The 26,494-nt window shown below is 42.3% G+C and overlaps 1 protein-coding gene across 1 annotated transcript in view; it reads left to right on the top strand.

The window, feature by feature from the left end:
- LOC309552619 (dynein axonemal heavy chain 3-like) overlaps positions 1-26,494 on the top strand; it is a 1,537,563-nt gene that overhangs the window by 1,488,476 nt on the left and 22,593 nt on the right. Inside the window, exons 55-56 of the mRNA XM_082253560.1 lie at positions 20,783-20,875; positions 25,844-25,942. Of these exons, the coding sequence (XP_082109686.1) occupies positions 20,783-20,875; positions 25,844-25,942 (192 nt within the window). The remainder of the gene's footprint in view (positions 1-20,782; positions 20,876-25,843; positions 25,943-26,494) is intronic.

Raw genomic sequence — 26,494 nt, 5'->3', positions numbered from 1 at the left:
TTTGTGTAATTGGCTCAAGGATTTTCTCAGAAGTCTGCACTAAGATATAAGTTAGATTTTAGGCTCTCCCTGCAACAAAAATGTTATTTTTGTCAAGATTACTTCTGAAGGAATACAAATACCGAAACTTTTCCCATCATAATACAGGACATGGTCAAACAGCTTTTTCTTCAGAGCAGAACACGCAGGAATCTGCAACATTATTTGTTAAAATGTTTTTTTCTCAACAAATGTGAAGTTTCCATTTAATGATTAGTAGACCCAGCAATATAGGTAACTAAAATTATACGAAAATCTTAATTTTTTTCTCTTGTCACTGGATGTAATCTATGCTTTTGCGATTTTTATAATGCATGTAGCATGAATTGAAAATTGACTGGTGTTTACGTCAACATTTAAAGCTTCTCTATCATTTGTTGAAATAAAAATAAAAAAAAAACACCCAGCATGATTGGTGGTTCTTCCCTGTCATGTTACTGTTCTTCGAAATGATTAGCAAATCTGGCCCTGTGTTACAGCTATCCCAGATTGAAACCAATAGGTGGATCAGATCATGTATGGCTGGTGGTATTGCATTATTTAGGATGCAACATGTGATGTTTATATTTATGTTGTGCCAAAAATGGCTCATATGTCAGCTGGAATATGTCAGGTATAGATTGTCATGCAGCATAAACTCATAATTTAAGTGACTTCCAATGTGGGACATGCTTTTCCTGGGTGTTTTTTGTTTTCAATAAACCTCTTGCCACTAATGTAACACATATGTGGTGGCAAAGAGGGTGGGCTTTAACGCCCACACACCGCACATATGCATTGATGGGTGGCTGAGGTTTCTGTGCTGAAAACATGCTCCTGGCACACTCCAGGCATAGTGTTCCAACTGCCAAACACAGCTCCCAGTCTTGTTATGATTCTTCCAGCTCCCAATCATGTGTCAGGTCACCTGTGGCCAGGTGACAACTGCACCCTGTTGGAGACAGGGGTGCACCGCAAGATAGTGAACCCAATAGCTGACTGCTACGGATGGACAGGAAATGTGAGCCCAAGATTCCCCAGGGCGCGGAGTCTAAGGCCCAGCAGGTGTTCACTAGAGCCTCTAGTGGTGAGGATGGACTTCGCTGCAACTGGACCCAGGTCGCGGCCCCTGGGGTCCCCCGGGTCATGCTCCGTAGGGATAGAGGGGAAGCAGCCACTCAGGATACAAGGGATAGTGATGGGTAAGGCAAGGTAGGGGCAACAGGCAGACGAGGGTAACCAAGGGACAGGCCAAAGGTCAGGTTCACAGGCAAACAGGAGTAGTCAGAGACGAGCCAAAGTTGGTACACAGAAAGGTAGATGTAGCACGCGGCAGAAAGGAACACAAGCTAACAAACACTGTTGAACAGCAAAGCAGACCTGAAGTGCACTGGTTAATATAGACTTCCTGGAATGGCCTGGGGTGGAGCCATACAGGGAGGAGAGATGATAAAAGGCATCCAGAAGGAGAGTCAGACCTCTAATGGAGGCATGGAGGAGAAGGTAAGCTGCAAGACTCTATTGTATGTCCATGACATCATGATAATAGCCAGTTACAGTGGTCACATGATTGTGCAGTCTTTGCTGCCTCAGGCATTGAGACCCTATTAAAGGGACATCAGAGTTGGCAAGAAATGGTAAAGTACCTTTTTAAAGTGTCTCTTTGTATTTTTCAATTTAACTCCTTCTGCAAAATCGTTACAAGGGGTACTTATGTTCTTTGTAATACTGTATTTTGGAAGGTGTTGGGTAGTGTTGGTAGATCCTTGTGCTCCCTTATTCCAAAGTGAGCTTTCAGAATTTCCAAATTCTTCTCCACAAACATTCCTCATCCCTTTTGGTGGACAGGATGTAGAGATGAGTCTCCTCCACATTGTTACAAGCTGCCGTATGGGGTAGAGGCTTAGACCTCCCCCCTCCTGCCAAGATAATTCCCATTGTTGACAGTAAGGTGGGGGACAGCATGCTAGCCCTGCTCTAATTCCCCCCTCCCCCTTGCGTGCATGCTTAAATAGAAATAAAGTAATCTTTTTTTTTTTTTTTTTTTTTTTAAGATATGTTCATCTGACTAGATTTTACTGCCTTGGAACAGAAAATGCTTTTCTAAAGCATGTTTCAAGCAAGTTATTGAAAGGATGTGTGATCAATGTACCCTTAAGCCCATTGCTCATTTTTTTTTGTTGTTTTGGGTGTTCTTCTGGTTTAATATTTTATTTTTATGTTTTAGTGTAGTGACTAAGGCTTAAAACCCCTTTAACTTTTTCTGCTCTACTGGTCCACATTAGGGAGCTTTCCCCTCACTTCCAGTTGTGTTGACACACTTTTAACCAGACATAAAGTGAGGGAAACTTTTCATTGGCTACACAGAATTTAGTAGAAAGCATTGTTGTCTGTTTTCCTGTTTCACATTTTTTCTCCTTCTGTTTTAAATGCATTGCAGAAGTTAATGTATTCTTCCATAACTATCTGTTCTGGTGACAGTTTGACCAAAGTATAAGGGGGAGCTATACAATGAGGAAGAAAAAAACAAAAAAAAAAATATTTTCTACTATGTTCAGTGTTGGGATTTCCTGTCTGGTGAAAAGTGTCTTACCACAACAGGAAGAGAGGCAAAATCTCACAGATGTTGTCTTTCAACCCATTGAAACCTGACAGGGTCTCTAACCTTTCCCCACTCAATGGCAAATTAATAAAATACATTTTATATTCCTTATCCAAACACAATCTGTCTTCAGTAGTATTTAATGGTATGGGACCTGGTCTAATCCACAAAGGGGCAGGCACAGGAGGGGGAAGGTGTCTTGATGGCATATTTTAATAAAAAATGCCATCTGTTGGGGGGGCGTGGCTTGGCACGTGGAAGAGATGGATGCCTGAAGACAGAGCTTAAGGAGACTCGCAGCCGTTCAGCGCTTCTCTGGCATTCCTTCTACCCTAGAATAAGCAGATCGCTGAGGCATTTCTCCTGGACATGTTCGGGCCGGTCATCGGCGACCTCCAACTCCCGCAGCATCCAGGAGATCTTCAAATCAAACCCCCGCTTGGGCCATAGCACACGAAGCAAGATGGCGCCGACATGAGGGGAATATGAATTCAGTGAAGGTTCCCTATTTGCCACAGAGGATCTGGTAAGCGAGATGGGGAACTCAGACCATCCCCTTACACTGGGAGACATGACCACAATAGCGGCAGACATTAAAAACACCTTTTTCTCGGCCAGCACAGATCTAAAGGCAGACTTATTATCACTTACTGAAAAAATGCCCACAATGAAAAAAGCAGACAGCAGGAGAGACAGGGCCATAGCCCGCATGGATTCCACCACAGCCTCACACTCAGCCCATTTGATTGAAATAAACAAACAGACATTTAGAAGACCTTGATAACAGAGGTAAGAGGAACAATATCAGGGTGCGGGGAATCCATCAACTTCACTCTGCCCTGAGATCCATCTTAAATAACTTAATGGAAAAGCCTGTGGATTCACTCATTGAATTTGTACGGGCTCATAGCGCTCTGAGAATGAAACTTCCTGACACTGCACCATCAAGAGACATTATATGCTGCCTTCAGAACTTCCACTTAAAAGAAGAAATTCTAACCCAGGCAAGAAAGAATGATCAAATTATATTTAATGACAGTACAATTGCTTTATTTCAAGATCTGTCCCCTATCACCCTGCAGAACAGGAGGGCCATATGCCCCCTGCTGGACCTACTCAGAGAAAAAGGCATCACAAATAAATGGTGCTTTCCCTTTGCTCTGCAAGCCACATCAAATGGGAACCAATATATTCTGTGGATGCCATATGAAATCCCAGATTTCTGTGCAGATCTAAACATACCATACACAGAACTGTCTGATTGGTATGCCGAGTTCTGAACACCTTCAGCAAACACAGCCCTACCAACACACCAAATTCATCTCCTGCCAATTCCCCGGTAAAGAAAGATAGATATGTTAAACAAGCAGGCCCTCAAGCAGGACGTTTACCATTCCCTCCAAAGCAATCCTGACATTGCAACAAAACCTGAAGGTCAAAAGAACACAAATGCACAAGGAATTTATCTAAATGTGGTGCCTATTGACTTGCGCTATCCTTTTGATTACCTAGTTATCTATGTTAATGCATTATTTTTTACGACAGCTTGTTACCCACCACCAGAATATGGACCTGCAGTCAGTCTGGGTTTTTTTTTTTTAATGTGGGCTTATTTCTGTTTCTCCCGAGGCCCAAAAGTTAAGACTACTAAATGTCTCAGTGAATTTGGATGGCCCTCTCAAGACTTCCCTCAGAAACATTACCTTCTGAGACAGACCTGCAGGGGCTATAATCCACAATTCCTGGGGAAAACCATTTGAATCTTTTAACATCTCAGGTGATTAAACATTTTGATGATGCTGGGAAATCTTCTTTTGGACTATTTTAGATAGGTCTACTCTGGATACAGAAATATAAGGGTTGTGTTTCTCGGAGAGACGCTGTGCTGTGTTATTTTGTTCCCAGTTGTGATGTTCTACCTCCAAGCAGACTTTTTGTGTAAACATTTTTCTTTTTTTAATGAAGAAAACCAGTAATCTCTGCAATCCTGCAGAATTTTCTTGCCTGTAATTGACCAGAGGGTTGAGGTATCTTCAGCGGTTCGCTCAAAATATAGTCTCTCTTCCTTAGGCTATTAATGCATAAATTATTACAAATAACATATTGGTTTTCATAACGTAATGCAATATATTTCAATGAGCAAACTAGGCAAATGTATCTTGGAGGTCTTTTTAACCTGCCCAGGGAACCACCATGTGCTTACTTTTACAGTATGCCTATGCCTAAGTAGCAATTATTTAATGTTCAGCCAGAGGTAATATAACATTTCATAACTTATCTTAAGCTGTGGGTCTCCCAAGACCAGCTCTCTTATTTGTGTAGTAACTGTTGCTGATTGTTGTGCTTAGATAAGATTTGAGATTATATCTCCTTGTCCTAGCTCCTTACATCTTTCCCCACAAGTGGGCAGAACTTGGTAGCTAGACCTAACTAATAACATCTAACTTGCTTCCTGATCCCCTGTCCCTACAGGGGTTATTTGTGTATTCTCTTTTTCTTTCCCTTTTCTTGCTTTCTTTTTTCTCCCTTCTCAAGCTATACATTGAAATCATGGCGTACTCATCCTTAGGTAAGAGCCTCACCCTAATTTCACATAATGTTCAGGGGCTGAACACTCCTGAGAAACGGACATCTCTCCTTAGGGAATTTAAAAAGGCAAAACCCCTTTTTTGTCTTTCTACAAGAAACTCCTTTTCAGTCTGGGAAAATCCCAAACCTATATTATAAATATTTCCCTAAGGTATATCATGCCACCAACTCCATGGCTTAAATTAAAGGGGTGTCTATTCTTCTCAGCAAATCCGCGGGGTTTGAGGTTAACCAGCAACTAGCTGACCCTGAAGGCAGATTTCTAATCCTCAGGGGTGCTTGGGGGGTCAATCCCTTTAACTCCTTTTTAAACTCCAATCCTTAACCCTCATAGACTCATGACGAACGGTAAATCCGATGGGTAAGGATTACACCTACTATTCTGCACCACATGAGAACTATACCCGCATTGACCATGTTTTCATTACCAGAAAGATCTCCCGATCCTGCATGATTCTCACATTGGCATACAAACATACTTGGACCATGCCTCATAGTCATGAGTCATATTTCACTGACTCTTAATCGTCCTGAAACTCAAATCAGACCATGCACGTGGGGATTAAATCCATCTCTACTGAAAAAACTCTGTTTCGTTCCAAAAAGTGACTGACACACTACGTAATTACTTCTTAGAAAACTGTACAGATAACCTTTCTCCTCTAACAATTTGGGAGGCACATAAATGTGTCCTCAGAGGAGAATTTATTAGACTAGGAGCTCAATGCAAAAGGGAGTCTGAAAGACAAATTGCGAATCTGGCTACCAAGATAGCTTAATTGGAGGTGCACCACAAACTCTTACAAGGGACAGAAACAGCAATGGAACTTTTGGAAGCCCGTCAGGATCTTCAAGGTTTACTTGAACTCAAAGCTAAACGCTCCCTTTTCTTTAAAAAAATAATTTACTATGAACGCGGGAGACAAAGGGGGAAAATTCTTGGCCAGAGCTTTGAAGGAAGCCTCCTTATCAACCAATATTTTAGTAATTAAATTTAGAAGAGGGTGCACTAGACAATAGAATGAACAAAATTGCGGCAAGCTTCCAAAGGTATTACACCAAACTTTATAATATTCCCCAACCGCATAAACCTCCTGACATACAGGGAAAAAGGAAACAAATAATTCAAGATTACCTGGCCAACAGTGGGATGGCCACTCTTTCTAATGAGGACACGGAGAGTCCAATTTCCTCAGAAGAGTTAATGTCAGTGATTAAAAACCTCAAACCTGGGAAAAGTCCCAGTCCAGGCAGCCTTACGGCACATTACTATAAGACATTTAACAACATCCTTGTGTCCCCACTGCAGCGCACATTGAACTTCCTAATGGATCCCCGACAAATACCAAACTCATTCCTGATGGCACTTGTTACAGTGCTTCCCAAAGCTGGCAGGGATCAAACTTATTTCTCCAGCTATAGGCCTATCTTGACCTGAAACTTCTTGCCAAAATTTTCGCTAAAAGATTGCGCACATTTCTTCCACAGCTGATTGGACCTGAACAAGTTGGATTCAAACCAGGGAGAGAGGCAAGGGATAATGTGGCGAAAGCCCTTAACCTAATTCATCATTGCTGTCGAGCGGGCTTAGAAGGTTATCTCTTTTAAGGTTTATCGCTTTTCACAGGGTGTCATGGGACTTTTTATTGGGTATTGTTCCTATATAGGTCTAAAGCCTCATATGCTTATGTGGATTTCCTCTTTATATCAAAATCCAGTGGGTAGAATGAAGATCAATGGCACCCTGTCAGAGCCAGTATCCATCAAAAATGGCACCAGACAGGGATGTCCACTGTCACCCCTGTATCAGAATAGAGGTACTCACCGAGGCCGAGATGCCGAGAGCGGTTCGCTGTTGCGACTAAGCGCACTCCGCCCCTCTGGAGGTGATACAGAGGGTGGATGGCACAAAGAGGCACAAGCTACCAGCAGGCAGGGTAGAGCTTGCGTGGAGGTCCTGTAGAGCTGGAGCAGAGACTGATCAGGATCCAGCAGTAAAAGTCCGGAGCAGGCTGAGGGTCAAACACAGGTAAGCAGACAATCCAGGTCACAGGCTGAGGGTCAAGGCACTGGAGATAGGAGACAAGACTTGGTCACAAGCAGAGGGTCAAGGCACAGGAGACTGAAGGTAAATCCGGGTCGCAGGCAGAGGGTCAAACACAGGTAAGCAAAAGCAAGTCCGTAAAACAAGCCAAGGTCGGGTCCAGGAGAAGAGCAGAGCAGGTCAGGGTCAATCCGGGTCACAGCAGGTAAACGATCACACAGGAAACAGGAACTCAGGTACAGGAAGCTGAAAGACAAACCAGCAATTCCTCTGAGCACTTGCTCAGCTTTTATAGGCAGCCAGGAAGTCATGTGGAAGTCATGTGGTGCTTGTCATGTGATGACCAGTCTGCAGCTGAAGGTTTCTCTGACAGTGCCCCCCCCCCGAGGGGCGGCCTCTGGACGCCCAAACTGGACATCAACTCCGGGTGATTCACATGAAAAGCTCGGATCAAGCGAGGGGCGTGTATGTTTCTTGAGGGTTCCCAAGAGTTGTTTTCAGGTGGGTACCCCTTCCACTTGATTAGGTATTGGAGAAGTCTACCCCTCTTCCTGCAGTTCAGTATGGCTTCAACCTCAAATTCATTTTCTCCATCCACCTGGACCGGTGGAGGAGGCGGCTCCTCTCTTCCCGGGAAGGGGCTAGGAATCACTGGTTTTAGTAAAGATGCATGAAAGACAGAATGAATCCTGTAAGAGCTGGGTAAGGCCAATTCAAAGGCCACAGGGTTAACCATCCTCTTGATTTTGAACGGCCCTATGAACTTTGGGCCCAACTTCCGTGAGGGAAAAGGTAATTTGAGGTTAGCTGAAGATAACCAAACTTCCTCACCGACCTTGAAAACCGGGTTCTCTTTCCTTCCCCTGTTGTAGTACTTCTTATAGTCATCCTGGGCCTTTTGCATGGTTTCCTGAATCCTTTGAAAGTTCTGTTGGATGGAGGCTATGCGATCTTGGACAGCAGGAACAGATAATTCAGGGGTAGCGTTTGGAAGGAAAGAAGGGTGAAACCCAAAGTTAGACCAGAAGGGCGTTTGGTTGGTGGCTGAATGAACTGAATTATTATACGCAAACTCCGCGTAGGGTAGCAGAGAGGACCAGTCATCCTGAGAGCCAGAAGAGAAACAGCGGAGATACTGCTCCAGAGTTTGGTTCGTTCTCTCTGTCTGGCCATTGCTTTGAGGGTGATACGCAGAGGAGAGACAGACCTTTATTTGTAGTGCTTTACAAAGTTCTTTCCAAAATTTGGAGGTGAACTGAACCCCTCTGTCAGAAACAACACTGTCGGGTACTCCATGTAGCCTTATTATTTCTTTGATAAAAATGTTAGCTGTCTCCAAAGCAGAGGGGGTGCCCACCATGGGCAAGAAGTGTGCCATTTTGGAAAGGCGGTCGACAACAACCAGAATGGAGGTGAAACCTTCCGAGGGAGGAAGATCAACAATGAAGTCCATAGAAACTTCAGCCCATGGGCGTTCTGGAATGGGTAAAGGTCTAAGTAATCCCCAAGATTTGGTGTTAGCCACTTTACTGCGCTGGCAAGAAATACAAGAGAGGACATACTCTTTACAGTCCTGCCTCCAACCAGGCCACCAAAAAGAACGGGCAACCAATTCCAAAGTCTTTTGAGTCCCAAAGTGACCAGCCAGTTTATGGTCATGAAGCAACTTTAACGTCATGGGTCTAGCCTCCGGTGGGACAAAAATTCTTCCTTGGGACCAGAACAAGTCATCTCGTTTCTCCAAGGAGGATATTTCTGGGTCAGTACAATGGCTGGATGCCAACTTGATGGTGGTCATAAGATCAGTGTCTGTGAGCAGAAGGAAGTTTTGTGGAGATAAGATGGTGCTAGGTTCCGTTGACTGGGGAGATTCAGGGAACATCCGGGAGAGTGCGTCTGCTTTCCCATTCTTGAGGCCAGGTCTATAAGAGATATGAAAGTTGAACCTAGAAAAGAAGAGGGCCCACCGGGCTTGCCTGGGTCTTAAGCGTTTGGCTGTCCTGAGGTATTCTAGGTTTTTATGATCGGTGAAGATCATGATGGAATGGGAAGCACCCTCCAACAGATATCTCCACTCCTCCAGAGCGAACTTGATGGCCAACAGCTCCCGGTCTCCCACATCATAATTCCTTTCCGGGGAACTTAGTTTCCGAGATGCGAAAGCTACAGGATGGAGGAGAGCCTTGGGGCCCTGTTTCTGGGAGAGGATGGCTCCAGTGGCGGTTTCCGAGGCGTCTACCTCCAACACAAATGGCAGGGCTGGATCCGGATGCCGTAGGATTGGTGCAGAGGTGAACAGGGCTTTGAGCTTGGTAAAAGCTTCCTGGGCCTCTTGGGACCACTGAAAACGACTATGTTGGCGGGTTAGTTGGGTGATGGGTGCAACAATGGATGAGAAGCCAACGATAAACCTCCGGTAAAAATTAGCGAATCCGATAAACCGCTGTACCCCCTTTTTGTCTACTGGAGCCGGCCACTCCTGAATTGCCTTGACCTTCTGTGGATCCATTGCGACCCCGTTGGTAGAAATGATAAAGCCTAGGAATTGCACAACAGATTTTTCGAATTCGCATTTCTCTGCTTTAAGGTACAATTTGTGTCTCCTGAGAATTGCAAGGACTGTCTTTACATGAACCCGGTGTAGCTCAATGGTGGCAGAAAAAATAAGAATGTCGTCCAGGTAAACAACTAGGAAATTGTCCAGATATTCTCGAAAGATGTCGTTTACCAGGTGCTGAAATGTGGCCGGGGCGTTACACAACCCAAAGGGCATTACCAAATATTCATAATGTCCAAACCTGGACCTGAAGGCAGTCTTCCATTCGTCTCCAGGCCTGATTCGGATGAGGTTATAGGCACCTCGCAGATCCAACTTGGAGAAGATTCGGGCAGAACGGAAACGCTGAAACAACTCTGGGATAAGTGGAAGAGGATAGCGATTTTTTATCGTTATTTTGTTCAGTTCTCTATAGTCTATGCATGGTCTTAGGGAACCATCTTTCTTTTCCACAAAGAAGATGCCGGCTCCAGCCGGTGAAGATGATGGACGAATGAAACCCTTATCCAAGTTCTCATCAATATACGTTTTAAGAGCCGCTAGTTCAGTCTCTGATAGTGGAAAGATACGGCCAAAGGGTATTTCAGAACCAGGTAGCAAATCAATGGGGCAGTCGTAAGACCGATGAGGTGGTAGGCAATCAGCTTTTTGTTTATCGAAGACATCTCTAAATTCAAGATATACCGGAGGGACGTGCTGGAGATTGTCAGGTGTAGGTGCTACGGTTAAACAGGCGGCTGTAGCTGGAGGAAGGCAATGCTGGGAACAGTAGGGAGAGGAAAAGGAGACTTTCTTCTTGTTCCAATTGATGTCAGGTTCATGTGCCTGTAGCCAGGGGAGCCCCAAAATGATGGGGAACATGGGGGAGAAGATGATGTCAAAGCTTAGAAGCTCCTGGTGGCCGGAGTCCGTGGTGACAAGGATGGGCCTTGTCTGTTGTGTGACAAATCCAGAGCGAGGGAGAGACCCATCAGCCAGGTAGACTTGGAGGCCTTGTTCTTTGGTTTGCAGTGGAATGTGCAGTATTTGGGCCAGTGAAGTGTCTAGAAAACAACTACAGGCTCCGGAATCAATAATTGCTGGTAGATGAACTTCCTTTTCCATTAGCTGTAAGGAGACAGAGAGGGTGACATAAGTCTGGGATAAACCAGGGTTCTGAAAGTTCATAAAAAACTGCGAGCGTGACTTACTGGGTCTCACGGGGCAGGTACGCAGAAAATGTCCTGTTCCCCCACAGTACAGACAGAGATTGGCCTGTCGCCGTCGTTGCTTCTCTTCAGGGGTAAGAGGAGCACGGACCAATCCAAGCTGCATGGGCTCAGCCTCTGGAGCAGAGGTGACAGGAGTCTACCGGTACCTCGAGCCACACCAGAGAGGCAGCGGGAGATTAGGGAAGTTAACGAGTGGCTGAGGAGCTGGTGTAGTAAGGAGGGTTTCGGGTTCCTGGAGAACTGGGCCGACTTCTCAGTCGGTCACCGGCTCTTTGGTAGGGACGGATTGCACCTAAATGGGGTGGGTGCAGCCGTACTGGGTGAGAGGATGGCCAAAAAGTTAGAGGGGCTTTTAAACTAGGGAATGGGGGGGAGGGTACAGATGTAGAATTAGCCAGTGGAAAGCAAGTTTCAGAGGGCAGAAATGGGGGCATTAGCGGTAGGGTGTTCGGAGCCCCTATACCCAGGGTGGGTACGGGGAAAAATCAAGAGAGCAGCCTAAAAACATCAAAATTACGAGGCTTATATACCAATGCCAGAAGCCTGGCCAACAAGATGGGAGAGCTGGAGCTGCTGATGTTTGAGGAGGACTTAGATTTTGTGGGGATAACTGAGACTTGGTTTGACAGCTCTCATGACTGGATGGCGACCATTCAGGGGTATTCCCTTTATCGCAGAGATAGAGAGGGTAAAAAAGGGGGAGGGGTATGTTTGTATATTAAGAACAGTATACAGGTAAATATGAGGGATGATATTAATAATGGAGCTATGGACGAGGCAGAATCCCTATGGGTAGAGCTTCAAAGGAAAGGCACGGTGGGGAAGGTAATATTGGGCGTATGCTATAGGCCCCCAAACCAGAGGGAGGAGGGTGAGGTGGACCTCATGTTACAGATAGGATTGGCAGCAAGGATGGGAAATGTCATTATAATGGGGGACTTTAATTATCCTGATATAGACTGGGCAGAAGGAACCGCGCATTCAGCCAAGGCTCGGCAGTTCCTAAATGTTTTGCAGGACAATTTCATGGGTCAGATGGTGAATGCACCGACAAGAAACAATGCGGTACTTGACCTACTGATTACCAACAATACAGACCTGCTCACGGATATAGAAATACGGGACAACTTAGGGAACAGCGACCATAGGTCAATTGGTTTCAGTATTAATTACAGTAATAGGAAACACAAGGGTAATATAAGGACACTGAATTTCAAAAGAGCCAATTTCCCTAAACTGCGCTCGCTGCTAGAAAATATCAATTGGGATAGAACCCTGGGAACAAAGAACACGGAGAAAAAATGGGAGTGCTTCAAGAGCATACTTAACAAGGGGGTGGACCAGTGCATTCCACAGGGAAATAAATTTAAAAGAGCAAAACTAAACCCTGGGTGGCTAAACTCCAACATAAAAATGTATATTAGAGCTAAAGAAAAGGCCTTCAAAAAATACAAGACTGAGGGGTCATTGGCAGCATTTAAGCATTACAAAGAGTGTAATAAGAAATGTAAAGATGAAATCAGGGCGGCTAAAATAGAACACGAGAGACATATAGCGGAGGAGAGTAAAAAGAACCCCAAGAAATTCTTTAAGTATATAAACAGTAAGAAAGCGAGGCCAGAACACATTGGCCCCATAAAAGATGATAAAGGAAAAATGGCCACTGAGGACAGAGAAAAGGCGGAAGTGTTAAATAATTTCTTTTCTTCAGTCTTCACAAAGGAATCGGGGGGCTACACGAACCCCGCTTGTAAGGCCGAACTAAATAATACACCTCAGGAAGTGCCGCCATGGCTAACAGAGGATAGACTTAGAGCTAAACTAGAGAAACTTAACATAAATAAATCCCCGGGACCGGATGGCTTGCACCCAAGGGTTCTAAATGAGCTCAGTCAGGTGATTGCCAGACCATTATTCTTGATCTTTAAGGATAGTTTACAGACGGGTATGGTGCCAGCTGATTGGAAAAAAGCCAACGTGGTACCAATATTTAAAAAGGGGCCGAGATATATCCCGGGTAACTATAGGCCGGTCAGCCTAACATCTGTAGTCTGCAAAATTTTGGAGGGGATGATAAGGGACCACATACAAGACTTTAGTAATGAAAACGGTATTATAAGTAGTAATCAGCATGGATTCATGAAAAATCGTTCATGCCAAACCAATCTATTAACCTTCTACGATGAAGTGAGCTGCCACTTAGATAAAGGTAAGCCTGTGGATGTGGTGTATCTGGACTTTGCAAAGGCCTTTGACACCGTTCCCCACAAACGCTTACTGTACAAACTAAGGAAGGTAGGTATGGACCATAAGGTGAGTACCTGGATAGAGAACTGGCTCCAGGGGAGAGTACAGAGGGTGGTGATTAATGGGGAGTACTCGGATTGGGCGGGTGTGGAAAGTGGGGTCCCCCAGGGTTCTGTCCTGGGACCAATCCTGTTTAATTTATTCATAAATGATCTAGAGGAGGGGATATCTAGTACAATCTCAGTATTTGCAGATGATACTAAATTAGGCATGCCAATATCTTCTATGCAGGATGTGGAAATCTTGCAAGCAGACCTGAACAAAATAACGGGGTGGGCAACTACATGGCAGATGAGATTTAATGTAGAAAAATGTAAAGTAATGCACTTGGGGGCCAGAAACCAGAAAGCAAGCTACTCACTAGGGGGGAAACCTCTGGGTGAGTCTAGGATGGAAAGGGACCTGGGGGTACTGGTAGACAACAGGCTTGGAAGTGGCATGCAATGCCAAGCCGCTGCAAGCAAAGCCAACAGAATACTGGGTTGTATAAAAAAGGGGATTCACTCCAGAAATAAAGAGATTATTCTTCCACTCTACAAGACTCTGGTCCGGCCACATCTGGAGTATGCTGTCCAGTTCTGGGCACCGGTCCTCAGGAAGGATGTGCTGGAACTGGAGAAAGTCCAGAGAAGGGCAACAAAAATAATTAGGGGAATGGAGGACATCGGCTATGAGGAAAGACTACAAGCACTGAACTTGTTCTCTCTGGAGAAGAGACGCTTGAGGGGGGATATGATATCAATGTACAAATACTGTACTGGCGACCCTAGCATAAGGAACAAACTATTTAGAGTAAGGGAATACAATAAGACACGTGGCCACTCACTAAAACTAGAGGAAAGGCGGTTTAACCTTAAAGTGCGTAAGGGGTTCTTCACTGTAAGAGCGGTAAGGATGTGGAATTCTCTTCCGCAAGCAGTCGTATCAGCGGGGAGCATTGATAGTTTCAAAAAACTATTGGATGGACACCTTAAAGACCACAACATACAGGGGTATACAATGTACGGTTAAAAGCAAACACACACACATAGGTTGAACTGGATGGACTTGTGTCTTTTTTCAGCCTCACTAACTATGTAACTATGTAACTGGAAAGGATGGGTGAACGGGAGAAGGTTTAGGGAGCATCCAACTAGGTCGGGGACCCTGGGAGCGCTCAGAGCGCCGCTCGCGCATGCGCCTGTCTAGCTTGGTAGCGGATTGGATTAAATCCTCCAAAGTGGCAGGGGTTTCAATCCTGGCCAACTCATCTTTCAAAGCTTCTGACAGCCCCTGGCGGTACTGGTATTTAAGAGCGGGTTCGTTCCACCCTGTGTCAGCTGACCATTTTCGAAATTCAGCAGTGTAGTCCTCCACTGGTCTCTTTCCTTGGGACAGGGAGTGTAGCACGGCTTCTGAAGTAGCGGTGTGTTGGGGGTCATCATATAGTTGAGACATACTTTCAAAGAAAAGGTCCAAAGAGTTCAGAAGAGAGCTCCTCTGTTCCATCAGGCTGTGGGCCCAGGCCTGCGGCTCTTCGGTCAACAGGGAGATGACAAATCCCACCTTAACTACTTCGGACGAAAAAGTCCTGGGCTGAAGGGCTAAGTACAAGGAGCATGCATTTTTGAAGGCCCGGAACTTTTTGCGATCGCCTGAAAAACGCTCCGGTGTGGGAACCCTGGGCTCAGGGGTAGCCATGATCACTGTGGGGCTTGATGCAACTTGAGAAGAGGAGGCTCCGCTGGTGGGCGCAGGGGCTGCGGCTGTTGATGCAGATGACCCTGAAAGTTGCTGGAGACGACCGTCAATCTGGGCATAGCCTTCCTGCAGTTTCTGGACTGCATCAGTGAGGGTTGTGACCTGCTGGCACAGGATCTCAAGAGGAGAACGCGCTCTGTTGGCCTCTGACATGGCTGGTTTGTACTATCAGAATAGAGGTACTCACCGAGGCCGAGATGCCGAGAGCGGTTCGCTGTTGCGACTAAGCGCACTCCGCCCCTCTGGAGGTGATACAGAGGGTGGATGGCACAAAGAGGCACAAGCTACCAGCAGGCAGGGTAGAGCTTGCGTGGAGGTCCTGTAGAGCTGGAGCAGAGACTGATCAGGATCCAGCAGTAAAAGTCCGGAGCAGGCTGAGGGTCAAACACAGGTAAGCAGACAATCCAGGTCACAGGCTGAGGGTCAAGGCACTGGAGATAGGAGACAAGACTTGGTCACAAGCAGAGGGTCAAGGCACAGGAGACTGAAGGTAAATCCGGGTCGCAGGCAGAGGGTCAAACACAGGTAAGCAAAAGCAAGTCCGTAAAACAAGCCAAGGTCGGGTCCAGGAGAAGAGCAGAGCAGGTCAGGGTCAATCCGGGTCACAGCAGGTAAACGATCACACAGGAAACAGGAACTCAGGTACAGGAAGCTGAAAGACAAACCAGCAATTCCTCTGAGCACTTGCTCAGCTTTTATAGGCAGCCAGGAAGTCATGTGGAAGTCATGTGGTGCTTGTCATGTGATGACCAGTCTGCAGCTGAAGGTTTCTCTGACACCCTGTTATTTATACTATCCCTAGAGCCATTTTTCAGTACAGTTAACATGACCTCGCCAATTAAGGTTTTAGAAATCGGTACTAAAACTTATAAAATTGCCGCTTATGCGGATGACCTGCTATTTCTTTTTAACGCAACCACACACATTTTTACCGTATTTACTACAAGCTTTCTCAGTCTATGGTTACATCTCCAATCTTAAAATAAATCACACCAAATCAGAGGCCATGAACCTTACACTTCCCTCAAACATAAAAGTGCTGGCACAACAGAACAATTCCTTTAAATGGGTACCCAGTGCACTTAAATATTTAGGAGTTTGGCTTACACCCATGCTAACTAACATTTTCACACACAATTTTAAACCACCGCTACGTCAGATTGTATAAGATCTCTCCAATTGGTCGCCTAAATACTTTTCCTTCATTGCCAGAGCCGCCTTTGTTAAAATGACCATACTCCCAAGACTGCGATACCTTTTTCACACACTACCAATTCATGTACCGGCCAGTTTCTTTAAGCAGTTACAAACTGTATTATGGAAATTTCTATGGGCACACAAAAAAAACCTGAATCAATTGACGCCTACTCATGAAACCCAAGGCTGCAGGAGCCTTAGATTTCCCAAATTTTAGGCTATATTACTATGCCTCACATCTGGCCAGAATCATCGACTGGCACTGCTATTCAGCTAACAAGGACTGGGTGTCTCTGGAAGAGTCTCACTGAGGCCCCCTTAAGGTTCTCATCGGGGATTCTCTGGTTCAAGTGCCCTTCAGGCCTCAAACAACATCCAATAATAGGTACCACCTTGCAAGTCTTTCACAAAACTGCGCTGTTACCAAATTTCCACATCTCCAGGACCATTAACATTGTTTTCCAACAACCCCGACTTCCCACCAGGCCTAGGCTCGAAAATATTTACCACAATAGACACAACATCATTATTAGTCACACCCTTCATGAACGCAGGCCAGATTCAACCATATAATAAGTTGCTGGGTAGCATCTCACCCCTCGCCTTCGATCGCTGGAGTTATAGGCAAATCCGTCAATACATTCTATCTTCCAATAAGAAGGGAGATCTGGCTTGAAAACCTATGCCATTTGAATTAATCTGCTTGGCCAGATCGAAAAAAACACCTCCTTAATGTACTCAAATCACCAACAACCGGATATAGCAAATTCGGCCAGATTCAGAAGCCAGTGGGAAACTGCTCTCCAACTACATTTTTCAGTCCCATAGTGGGAGAATGCATGTATTCTAGCACAAAAAAGCTCAGTTAGCACAAGATTGCAAGAAAATTCTTATAAATTGTTAGCACAATGGTATGTAACACCAGTGAAGGTGAAAAAGTGGTACCCGATGGCTTCTGATCTGTGTTGGAGATGCGGAGAGGAGATATGATACATATCTGGAGGGACTGCCCCAAAATAGCCTCCTATTGGAGTAAAATCTATGAGCTGATTCTCCACATTACTGATACCAAGATTAGGCTCACTCCGGCTTTGCTGTCTCTTACACATTTCCAGTTATCCTTTAGGTAGATATAAACGCTCTCTGACTAAACACCTCTTGAACACAGCAAAATCTCTGATACCCAAATACGGGAAATTGTCAAAAGTACCTTCAATTAAAGAATGGGCCTGTACAGTAAACCATATTTCCGAGATGGAGGAAACGCTTGCTATTGCTAATGAAACTTCCGACAAGTTCCACAAAACATGGTCCCCCTGGTTTCAATAGTTAATAGTCTGACAACAGGATGAGAGAACCCTTGGACAACAACTGTTACACCATTCATATCTGTTACCCATGATACAGCCTTAACAGAGTATGCCCATTTTAGCGGCCCCCAATTAGGGCATCTTGGCTCACTATTTTCATTCTGATTTTACACCATTCTACTTTAAATCTTTCCTTTTCTTGTGCTCAACAAAGTTCTTTGCTTCCATAATATCGAAGTAGTGGGCTTAATTTTCTATATTAAAAGAAGTGTAAATCTCTATTGTATAAGCAAAAAGATGTTTATCTTCAATAATACCCTTCTACATCATTTATCACCACTTCATTTATATTGTAACCAACCTTACAGATATTGATGTATTTTGTTAAAGATCTAATCATTTTACAGTATCTCACAAAAGTTAGTACACCCCTCACATTTTTGCAAATATTTTATTATCTTTTCATGTGACAACACTGAAGAAATTACACTTTACTACAATGTAAAGTAGTGAGTGTACAGCTTGTATAACAGTGTAAATTTTCTGTCCTCTCAAAAAAATTCAACACACAGCTATTAATGTCTAAACGGTTGGCAACAAAAGTGAGTATACCCCTTAGTGAAAATGTCCAAATTGGGCCCAGTTAGCCATTTTACCTCCCCTGTGTCATGTGACTCAGTGTTACAAGGTCTCAGGTGTGAATGGGGAGCAGGTGTGTTAATTTTGGGGTTATCGCTCTCACTCTTTCAAACTGGTCACAGGAAGTTCAACATGGCACCTCATGGCAAAGAACTCTCCAAGGATCTGAAAAAAAGAATTGTTGCTCCACATAAAGATGGCCTATGCTATAAGATGATTGCCAAGACCCTGAAACTGAGCTGCAGCACTGTGGCCAAGAACATACAGCGGTTTAACAGGACAGGCGTGTGAGGGGTGTACTTGCTTTTGTGAGATACTGTATATGTTGCTTGAATATGTTCAATAAAACCTTTTACTGCTTAAAAAAAAGTCATGTGTTGAGAACATCTGGCAAAAGAAAAACCTGATTAAAACGTGAACTAAGGACCACCATGCATAATTAACACTATGAACAAAATCGAATGATGTATATAACATAACATTTGTTGAAATTCATTATTTTGACAGAGGCTTTGGAGTCCATCGTTCAAAAAAATAAAAATAAACTGGACTTATTTCTTTAATTAGCATTTTACAAAGTAAACACATACACACATCTTGATCCAGCGATGTTGCATGAGATCTTCAACTGTCATGAACTCTCCCTCCTGATTGCCATTGGCTCCTGCTGCTGTCACTCAAAGTCAGTGAGCGAATGAGGAGAGAGTGGGGCGGAGCCGAACTGATACTTTGCGTCTGAATGGACACAGAGCAGCTGCTCGGATGCCCCCATTGCAATTTGCTTGCTGTTGGGGCAGGAGGGAGTGACCAGGAGCGCCAATGCACAAAGCAGGTAAGTATAACATGTTTTTTATTTTTATACAAAAAAAAACCAAGACTTTAGTATCACTTTAAAGTTAGTGAAACCAAACAATATTTTACAATACCTCTGCTGCATGGATTTAAAGGCATATAAAACATAGTAAAGCATGTATTCTGTATGGTATTTGTTAAAACAATGAACCACTTGCCTACCAGGGAAATTTGTTAATATTTTGCACACGTTAAAATCTTTATTTTTTGCTAGAAATTACTTTAACCCCCCCCAAAAAAAGTATATCATTTATTAAGGCAGAAACCCTTAAGAATAAAATTGCAGTAGTTGCAATTTTTTATGTTGCACAATATTTGTGCACCTATTTTCAGAATGAATGAACTGTAGTAACAAACAAACACAATTATTATAACCACTTTTCTGGTAAAATATAAAAGATGGGGATGCATCTAGTAAATGGGGATGCATCTAGTATTTTACTAGAAAACCACTTTTCTGGTAAAATATAAAAGATGGGGATGCATCTAGTAAGATGGGGATGCATCTAGTAAATGCATCTAAAAATGTAAAGTCCTAAAATGGTGCATGCCCATGAAATTGCAAAAAACTATGCTACCCAAAATTCTCCATAAGCAACAATATACGTGTTATCAGTTTAAAGATAATTGTGAACTAGGGCCCTAAAAGTATTGCCACTGGCAAGGGAGGGCACACTTTCAGTGCTCCATAAAAGTGATTAGGTGGCTCTACAGGCACTAGGATCACTTTTATCTGAAAACCCTTTGCCAGCTGTTAAAGTCAGCACCAAGCTTACGGCTGCAGAAGCAGCTGTTAGTTTGCTTTAAAAACCTGTCTACCGAGATGTTTATAATCTTGCCTTGGTAGACTAGTGGTTAAGGATGCTCTGCAAAAAAAAACATGCAAACATGTCCTTTGCTTTCAAGCATCAGGTTATGATTTCCAAGAAGACATTTCAAGAAACAGAGGCAGATCCTACTTTAAATTGTTGATTGAAAAAAATAAAAAAACAAATCTTATTGTCTATCCACAGAAATTGAATACAAATACTGTAGCAAAATAAAAAAATGTTTATATTGTCCCAAAATTAAAAATAATTATTAACTAAAATCATGGGTTTGATGAAATGGCAACATTAGGCAGGCATGCAATGCTAAAAAAATGTTTTTTTAAACTACTAAAAAATGATTTTAAAATCTACAACCCTTTTGACTTGACTTTATGGTTCCTCTATCTATAATGACACAAAAACTGGTTTTAATCTTGGCTCTCCCTGCTCAGCATGTCATAGAAAAGCAAACCTAAACCAGGAAAATATTATTATCGCTCATTCTACTCTTTGAAAAAATGTTCTTTCAGTCTGCCTAATGGGGGTGGCTATAGACAAAAATGCTTATCAGGGTGTTAGGTTCCAGACTCCTTTATTATTGCAGATAATATTTGTAAAGATTGTAATGTTCTATATATTTAGAAATTTCAACAGCTGTATGCCGCTTTCAGTTATGGCAGAGTTCTGCTAAAGGAATTGTATCACTGTTATGAAAAGTTCTTGGGGAAATATAGTTAAATTGAGGTAGTCGCATATCTGTGCGGAAATCATGAATATCTTATGGCAATCTTTCTGTGTATCATTAGGTTAAAATAAAAATCACCTAAAAACTGAATCAGATCAATATTAATGAAAGCAGTGTCCATTATTACTTATTTTACATTTCCCCAAAATTATTATCTTGCAGGTGTTTGGGCTTCACATAAATGGAAATATTACCAGGGATCAGAAGGAGACGGCTGAACTATTTGACTGGATTCTAACAACTTTACCTAAACAGGTGAAATTGTATTTTATTATGTTGCATTAAGATTTGCATGATTATAAATAAAACTGGAATTTACAGTGACCTACTGACAGTTATGTAAATAATCGGAAGAGCAATAGCAGCTAGTATTTGATTCCTTACATCAGTAGTGTACTTCCTTCCTTTGGGCTCTGATGAAATGCATAAAGCTTGTGGCACCTGATCATTATTATTATTATAAGCGCACATCATATACACACACACACACACACACACACACACATATACTGAGACCTAAAAATATGCGAGATATATAAATAGTATCTCACCCCCCACATATTTGTAATACACATATAGTAGTACACCCCTCACATTTTTGTAAATATTTTATTATACTGTATCCACTGAAGAAATTACACTTTGCTACAATGTAAAGTAGTGAGTGTACAGCTTGTATAACAGTGTAAATTTGCTGTCCCCCTCAAAATAACTCAACATACAGCCATTAATGTCTAAACTGCTGGCAACAAAAATGAGTACACCCCTAGGTTAAAATGTCCAAAGCGGGCCCAAAGTGTCAATATTTTGTGTGCCCATGATTATTTTCCAGCACTGCCTTAACCCTCTTGGGGATGGAGTTTTGCCAGAGCTTCACAGGTTGCCACTGGAGTCCTCCACAACAACATCCGGAGCTGGTGGATATTAGAGGCCTTGCGCTCCTCCACCTTCTGTTTGAGGATGCCCCCCAGATGCTCAATAGGGTTTAGATCTGGAGACATGCTTGGCCAGTCCATCACCTTTACCCTCAGCTTCTTTAGCGAGGCAGTGGTCCTCTTTGAGGTGTGTTTGTGGTCAATATCATGTTGCAATACTGCCCTGCGGCCCAGTCTTCATGTTGGTATTCATGGTTCCCTCAATGAACTGTAGCTCCCCAGCACCGGCAGCACTTAGGCAGCCCCAGACCATGACACTACCACCACCATGCTTGACTGTAGGCAAGACTCACTTGTCTTTGTACTCCTCCCCTGGTTGCCACCACACACGCTTGACACCATCTGAACCAAATAAGTTTATCTTGGTCTCATCAGACCACAGGACATGGTTCCAGTAATCCATGTCCTCAGTTTGCTTGTCTTCAACCAACTGTTTGCTGGCTTTCTTGTGCATCATCTTTAGAAGAGGCTTCCTTCTGGGACGATAGTCATTCAGACCAATTTGATGCAGTGTGCGGCATATGGTCTGAGAACTGACAGGCTGACCCCCCACCCCTTCAACCTCTGCACCAATGCTAGCAGCACTCATACATCTATTTACCAAAGACAACCTCTGGATATGACGAGGACTTAACTTCTTTGGTCGACACTGGCAAGGCCTGTTCTGAGTGAAACCTGTCCTGTTAAACCACTGTATGGGCATGGCCACCTTGCTTCAGCTCAGTTTCTGGGTCTTGGCAATCTTCTTAAAGGCCTAGGCCATCTTTAATTACGGCAACAATTTTTTTTAGATCCGCAGAGTTCTTTGCCATGAGGTGCCATGTTGAACTTCCAGTGACCAGTATGAGAGAGTGAGAGCGATAACACCAAATTTAACACACCTACTCCCCATTCACACCTGACACCTTGTAACACTAACGAGTCACATGACACCATGGAGAGAAATTGGCTATCTGGGCCCAATTTGGACATTTTCACTTAGGGTTGTACTCACTTTTTTGCCAGCAGTATAGACAATAATAGCTGTGTGTTGAGATATTTTGAGGGGACAGCAAACTTACACTGTTATACAAGCTGTACACTCACCACTTTACATTGTAGCAAAGTGTCATTTTTTCAGTGTTGTCACATGAAAGGATACAATAAAATGTTTACAAAAATGTGAGGGGTGTACTCAATTGTGAGATACTGTGTATATATATTATATATATATATATATATATATATATATATATATATATATATAAATTTTTGCAAAAGTTTAAAACAGGTGTGAAAAAATGCTATAACCAAGAATGCTTTCAGAAGTGGAAGTGCTATCATTTTTTTCCCAATTTACAAAACAGAAGGTAAATGAACACAATAAAAATCCAAATCAAATCAATATTTTGTGTGACCAAATATAGGTACACTTACCCACAGTTTTTTTGAAGGAATTCGGCAGGTAGGTTGTTCCATACATCTTGGAGGAATAACCACAGATCATCTGTGGATATAGGCTACCTCAAATCCTTCTGTCTCTTCATGTAATCCCAGACAGACTCTATGATATGAAATCAGGGCTCTGTAGAGGCCAAACCATCACTGCCAGGACTTTTTTTCTTTACACTGAAGATAGTAATCTTAATGACATTGACTGTCTCTTCGGGGTAATTGTCCTGCTGCAGGATTAATTTGGGGCCAATCACACACCTCCCTGATGGTATAAGTATAAGTATTTGCCTGTGTTTCTCAGCATTGAGGTTACCATTGATCCTGACCAAATCTCCAACTCCATTTTCACAAATGCAGCCCCAAACTTGCAAGGAACCTCCACTGTTCCCAGTAGACACGCATTATTGTACCACTCTTCAGGCCTTCGGCGAACAAACTGCCTCCAAAAGCCAAATATTTCAAAATTTAACTCATCCATCCAGAGCACTTGCTGCCATTTTTCTGCACCCTTGTGCCTATGTTCCCATGCATAGCTGAGTCACTTAGCCTCTTTTCCACATTGGAGGTATGGCTTTTTGGCCCCAATTATTTTCCTGAAGAGACAACAAGAAAATAGATGGGTGTACCTGGGTCCCACTGTTTTCTGCCAGTTATGTTCTGAGGGCATTGCTGGACATTTTCCGACGTTGAAAGGAAGAAGGCATGATGTGTCTTTCAATGCTGTGTTATGTTTTATGTAAATTGATCAAAATAAACCATTACAATGTTTATTATTGAAAGCATTCTTATTATACAGCATTTCTTACTATACAGCATTTCTTACATACATATATTGTATATATATATATATATATATATATATATATATATATATATATTATACATCATATACATAAGCTTTTTTTCATCACAAAGATTTTACTGGTCTAGTGAAGAGAAAGCAGTAAAACATTTCTAAATCAGAATTAGAGATCTAGCTTTGGCTTAGTACGGGCTTTTTTTCCCTGCCACCCGTTTCTATAATATACAGCCATATGTTAGTATTATACACTGGGGTTGCTTTACTAAAGGAAAAGTGCATGTTCAGTTTGCAATGTAATTTTCTCCATACTTAGTGATTTAGGTATAGCTAGAGGGAAAATTCACTTTGCTAAGTATAATTTGTTTTACAAAGAATTAAAAAAAAAAAAAACAATGGATTTCTACTTGAACATAATTAAAGGCAGCATAGCTTCACCTCATTCACTGAGATAGGTGCTAATTTACTTTGTTACCTAGTGAATTTCACTTTGTAAAGTGAATTTTTTCTTTGAAAGTGAACATTCACTCAGGTGAAACATTGCTGACATATTTATTGTAATTTTCCTTGAGTATGACTAGGTCCTATGATCCTCAAGGATAAGACAATTTTGAGACTAGGCTGGGAATTGGATGCTGGAATGGGAAATGAATTGGACAACTCATTGCTTTGTTAATTCAGAGCTTGTACTATTTAGCTTTCAGTGAATAGCTAACTTTTAAATACCTAAATAGCCCCATGTTTCCAGTATTTTGATATCAGATCTCAGCCTGAGGTTGTCACTATACAAAAAATCTGAAGCCTTTAGAGGATTTTTTTATAACAGACCTACAAACAATATGAAGCTTTACTGTGAAGACCTGTAACCAGTGGGCGCAAATGTGTAGAACAAATCTTATTATATTTCATCTAAGGACACAAATACGGTTTCTACCCTATAGTGACCAACAGCAACTTACCTGCCATCCCTGGTCATTAACATATTTAGTTACTGCCACCATACGAGTGCTTCTTTCTGTGCCACTTTAAGTAGGGGGGCATAACATTAAAGAGCATGCTATATAAATTTGGCTCATCTCAATGGGAGGTAAAGGATGACAAAAAGAGGCACAAACCTTTACGCAAGTACAAAACATATTACAAGACGCTATATTGTAAGACTTAGATAAGGCTGTTCTTCCAGAATTGTCAGTGTATTTTTAAATAGGAGGAAGTTTGTGATATTAAACATAAACATTTTATACTTAATAAATATTGATTTATAGCCCAACCACAGGACTTTTTGTCATTTAAATAGCTACTGTATTCACTTGTCTCTTGTTACAGGGTGCATTTTTCTTTTGTTAGTTATATGGCTATAAGGGCAACACCTTATTGGTGAGTGGTGCATTGGGCTAACTAAAAATAAATTATATGGTTTATTGTCTTAGACTTTGATGTTTTTCATTGTCAGTACATCTGCAGCATCTAATGGTGACCCTTGTCACACTTAATAAATTAAAAAAATGCCTGGTAGCTAGAAATGCTCCTTTTTAACGTGTAAAATGTAATAGCCTAAACCTGAATGCTGGATTCGTCTTAATGTTTGTATGAATCATTTTTAAGTCCCCTTTTAAAAACTTGGTAAAATGAAATAACTTTTGTCTTTATCAATGCTATCTTTAAATTGAATGTGCAAATGATAATATCACACGTTGATGCTCTTAGAGCATTATTTTGAGTTACAGCAAAGAACAAATTTCGATGCAGATGCATCAATCCAGCTAAATGGACTTGCCCCTTTGCTTTCATTGCACAGTTATGCTTCTGTTAATTTTTTTTCACTACCCAAGGAGGACAGTAACTTTTAGATAGTGGGGTTCCATTGATTTTATTGTAAATAGAGGAGATAGAACTGTTCCTTAAAAATATTACTTTATTTTTAACTGTACAAAGTCAAATCCATGGAATCGAGGCACTGTAAAAAATAGGATTCTTAACCACTTTATTTTGACTGAGTCTATTACAAAGTGCTATCTTTATATAACTTTGTAATGTCATCTGTCTACTGTCTAGACAAGTGGAGGAGGAAAATCAACATCTGAAGTCGTCCACGAACTTATAGATGACATTCTGTCAAAAATACCAGAGGATTTTAATGTAGAGGAAGTCAAGGTACCCATTATGTGTTTCTTGGGATATGTGTATGAAACATTGTTATAGAGAAATATTATTTTCAGTGTCTTGTCAGATTTTCAGTCATTAATATGATATATTTAAAGGTTTCTGTGCGTGTTCTCTAAAATCTAACTATTGCGACGTACAGGGGCATTGTTAAGGTCTCAATTTATCCAGGGCACTCATGGGCACCATAGAAAGAGAGAAATAGTGGTGCATATCAAGGCTACTTTGGAATGGGGCCAAAATATAGATTTTTGGGGGATTTTGTTAAATAGAAAATGTTTCATCTACTACATGCCAACACACTGTTCATAGATTTTTTTTATCTCTAGGACCACAGTTGGAAGCCAGTCAGTTGGTATAAAAACTGTAATACTGTAAACCCAAGAAATAACATCACGCATTCAGGTCTCATCATTTATTATTGATATGGCATCACACAGGAGCAGACACTTAAAGCAGAAGCATGGATAGAAGCAAGAACACCATACATGATGTTGTCTGTAAATAGCATTTGCACATCAACTTTTCCCCTTAATTTAGATT

This window comes from Pelophylax lessonae (genome assembly GCF_965119305.1).
Source record: "Pelophylax lessonae genome assembly, chromosome: 4".
Classification (NCBI taxonomy): domain Eukaryota; kingdom Metazoa; phylum Chordata; class Amphibia; order Anura; family Ranidae; genus Pelophylax; species Pelophylax lessonae.
The sequence above is the reverse complement of the archived record's forward strand: the minus strand, read 5'-3'. Positions and strand labels throughout refer to the sequence as shown.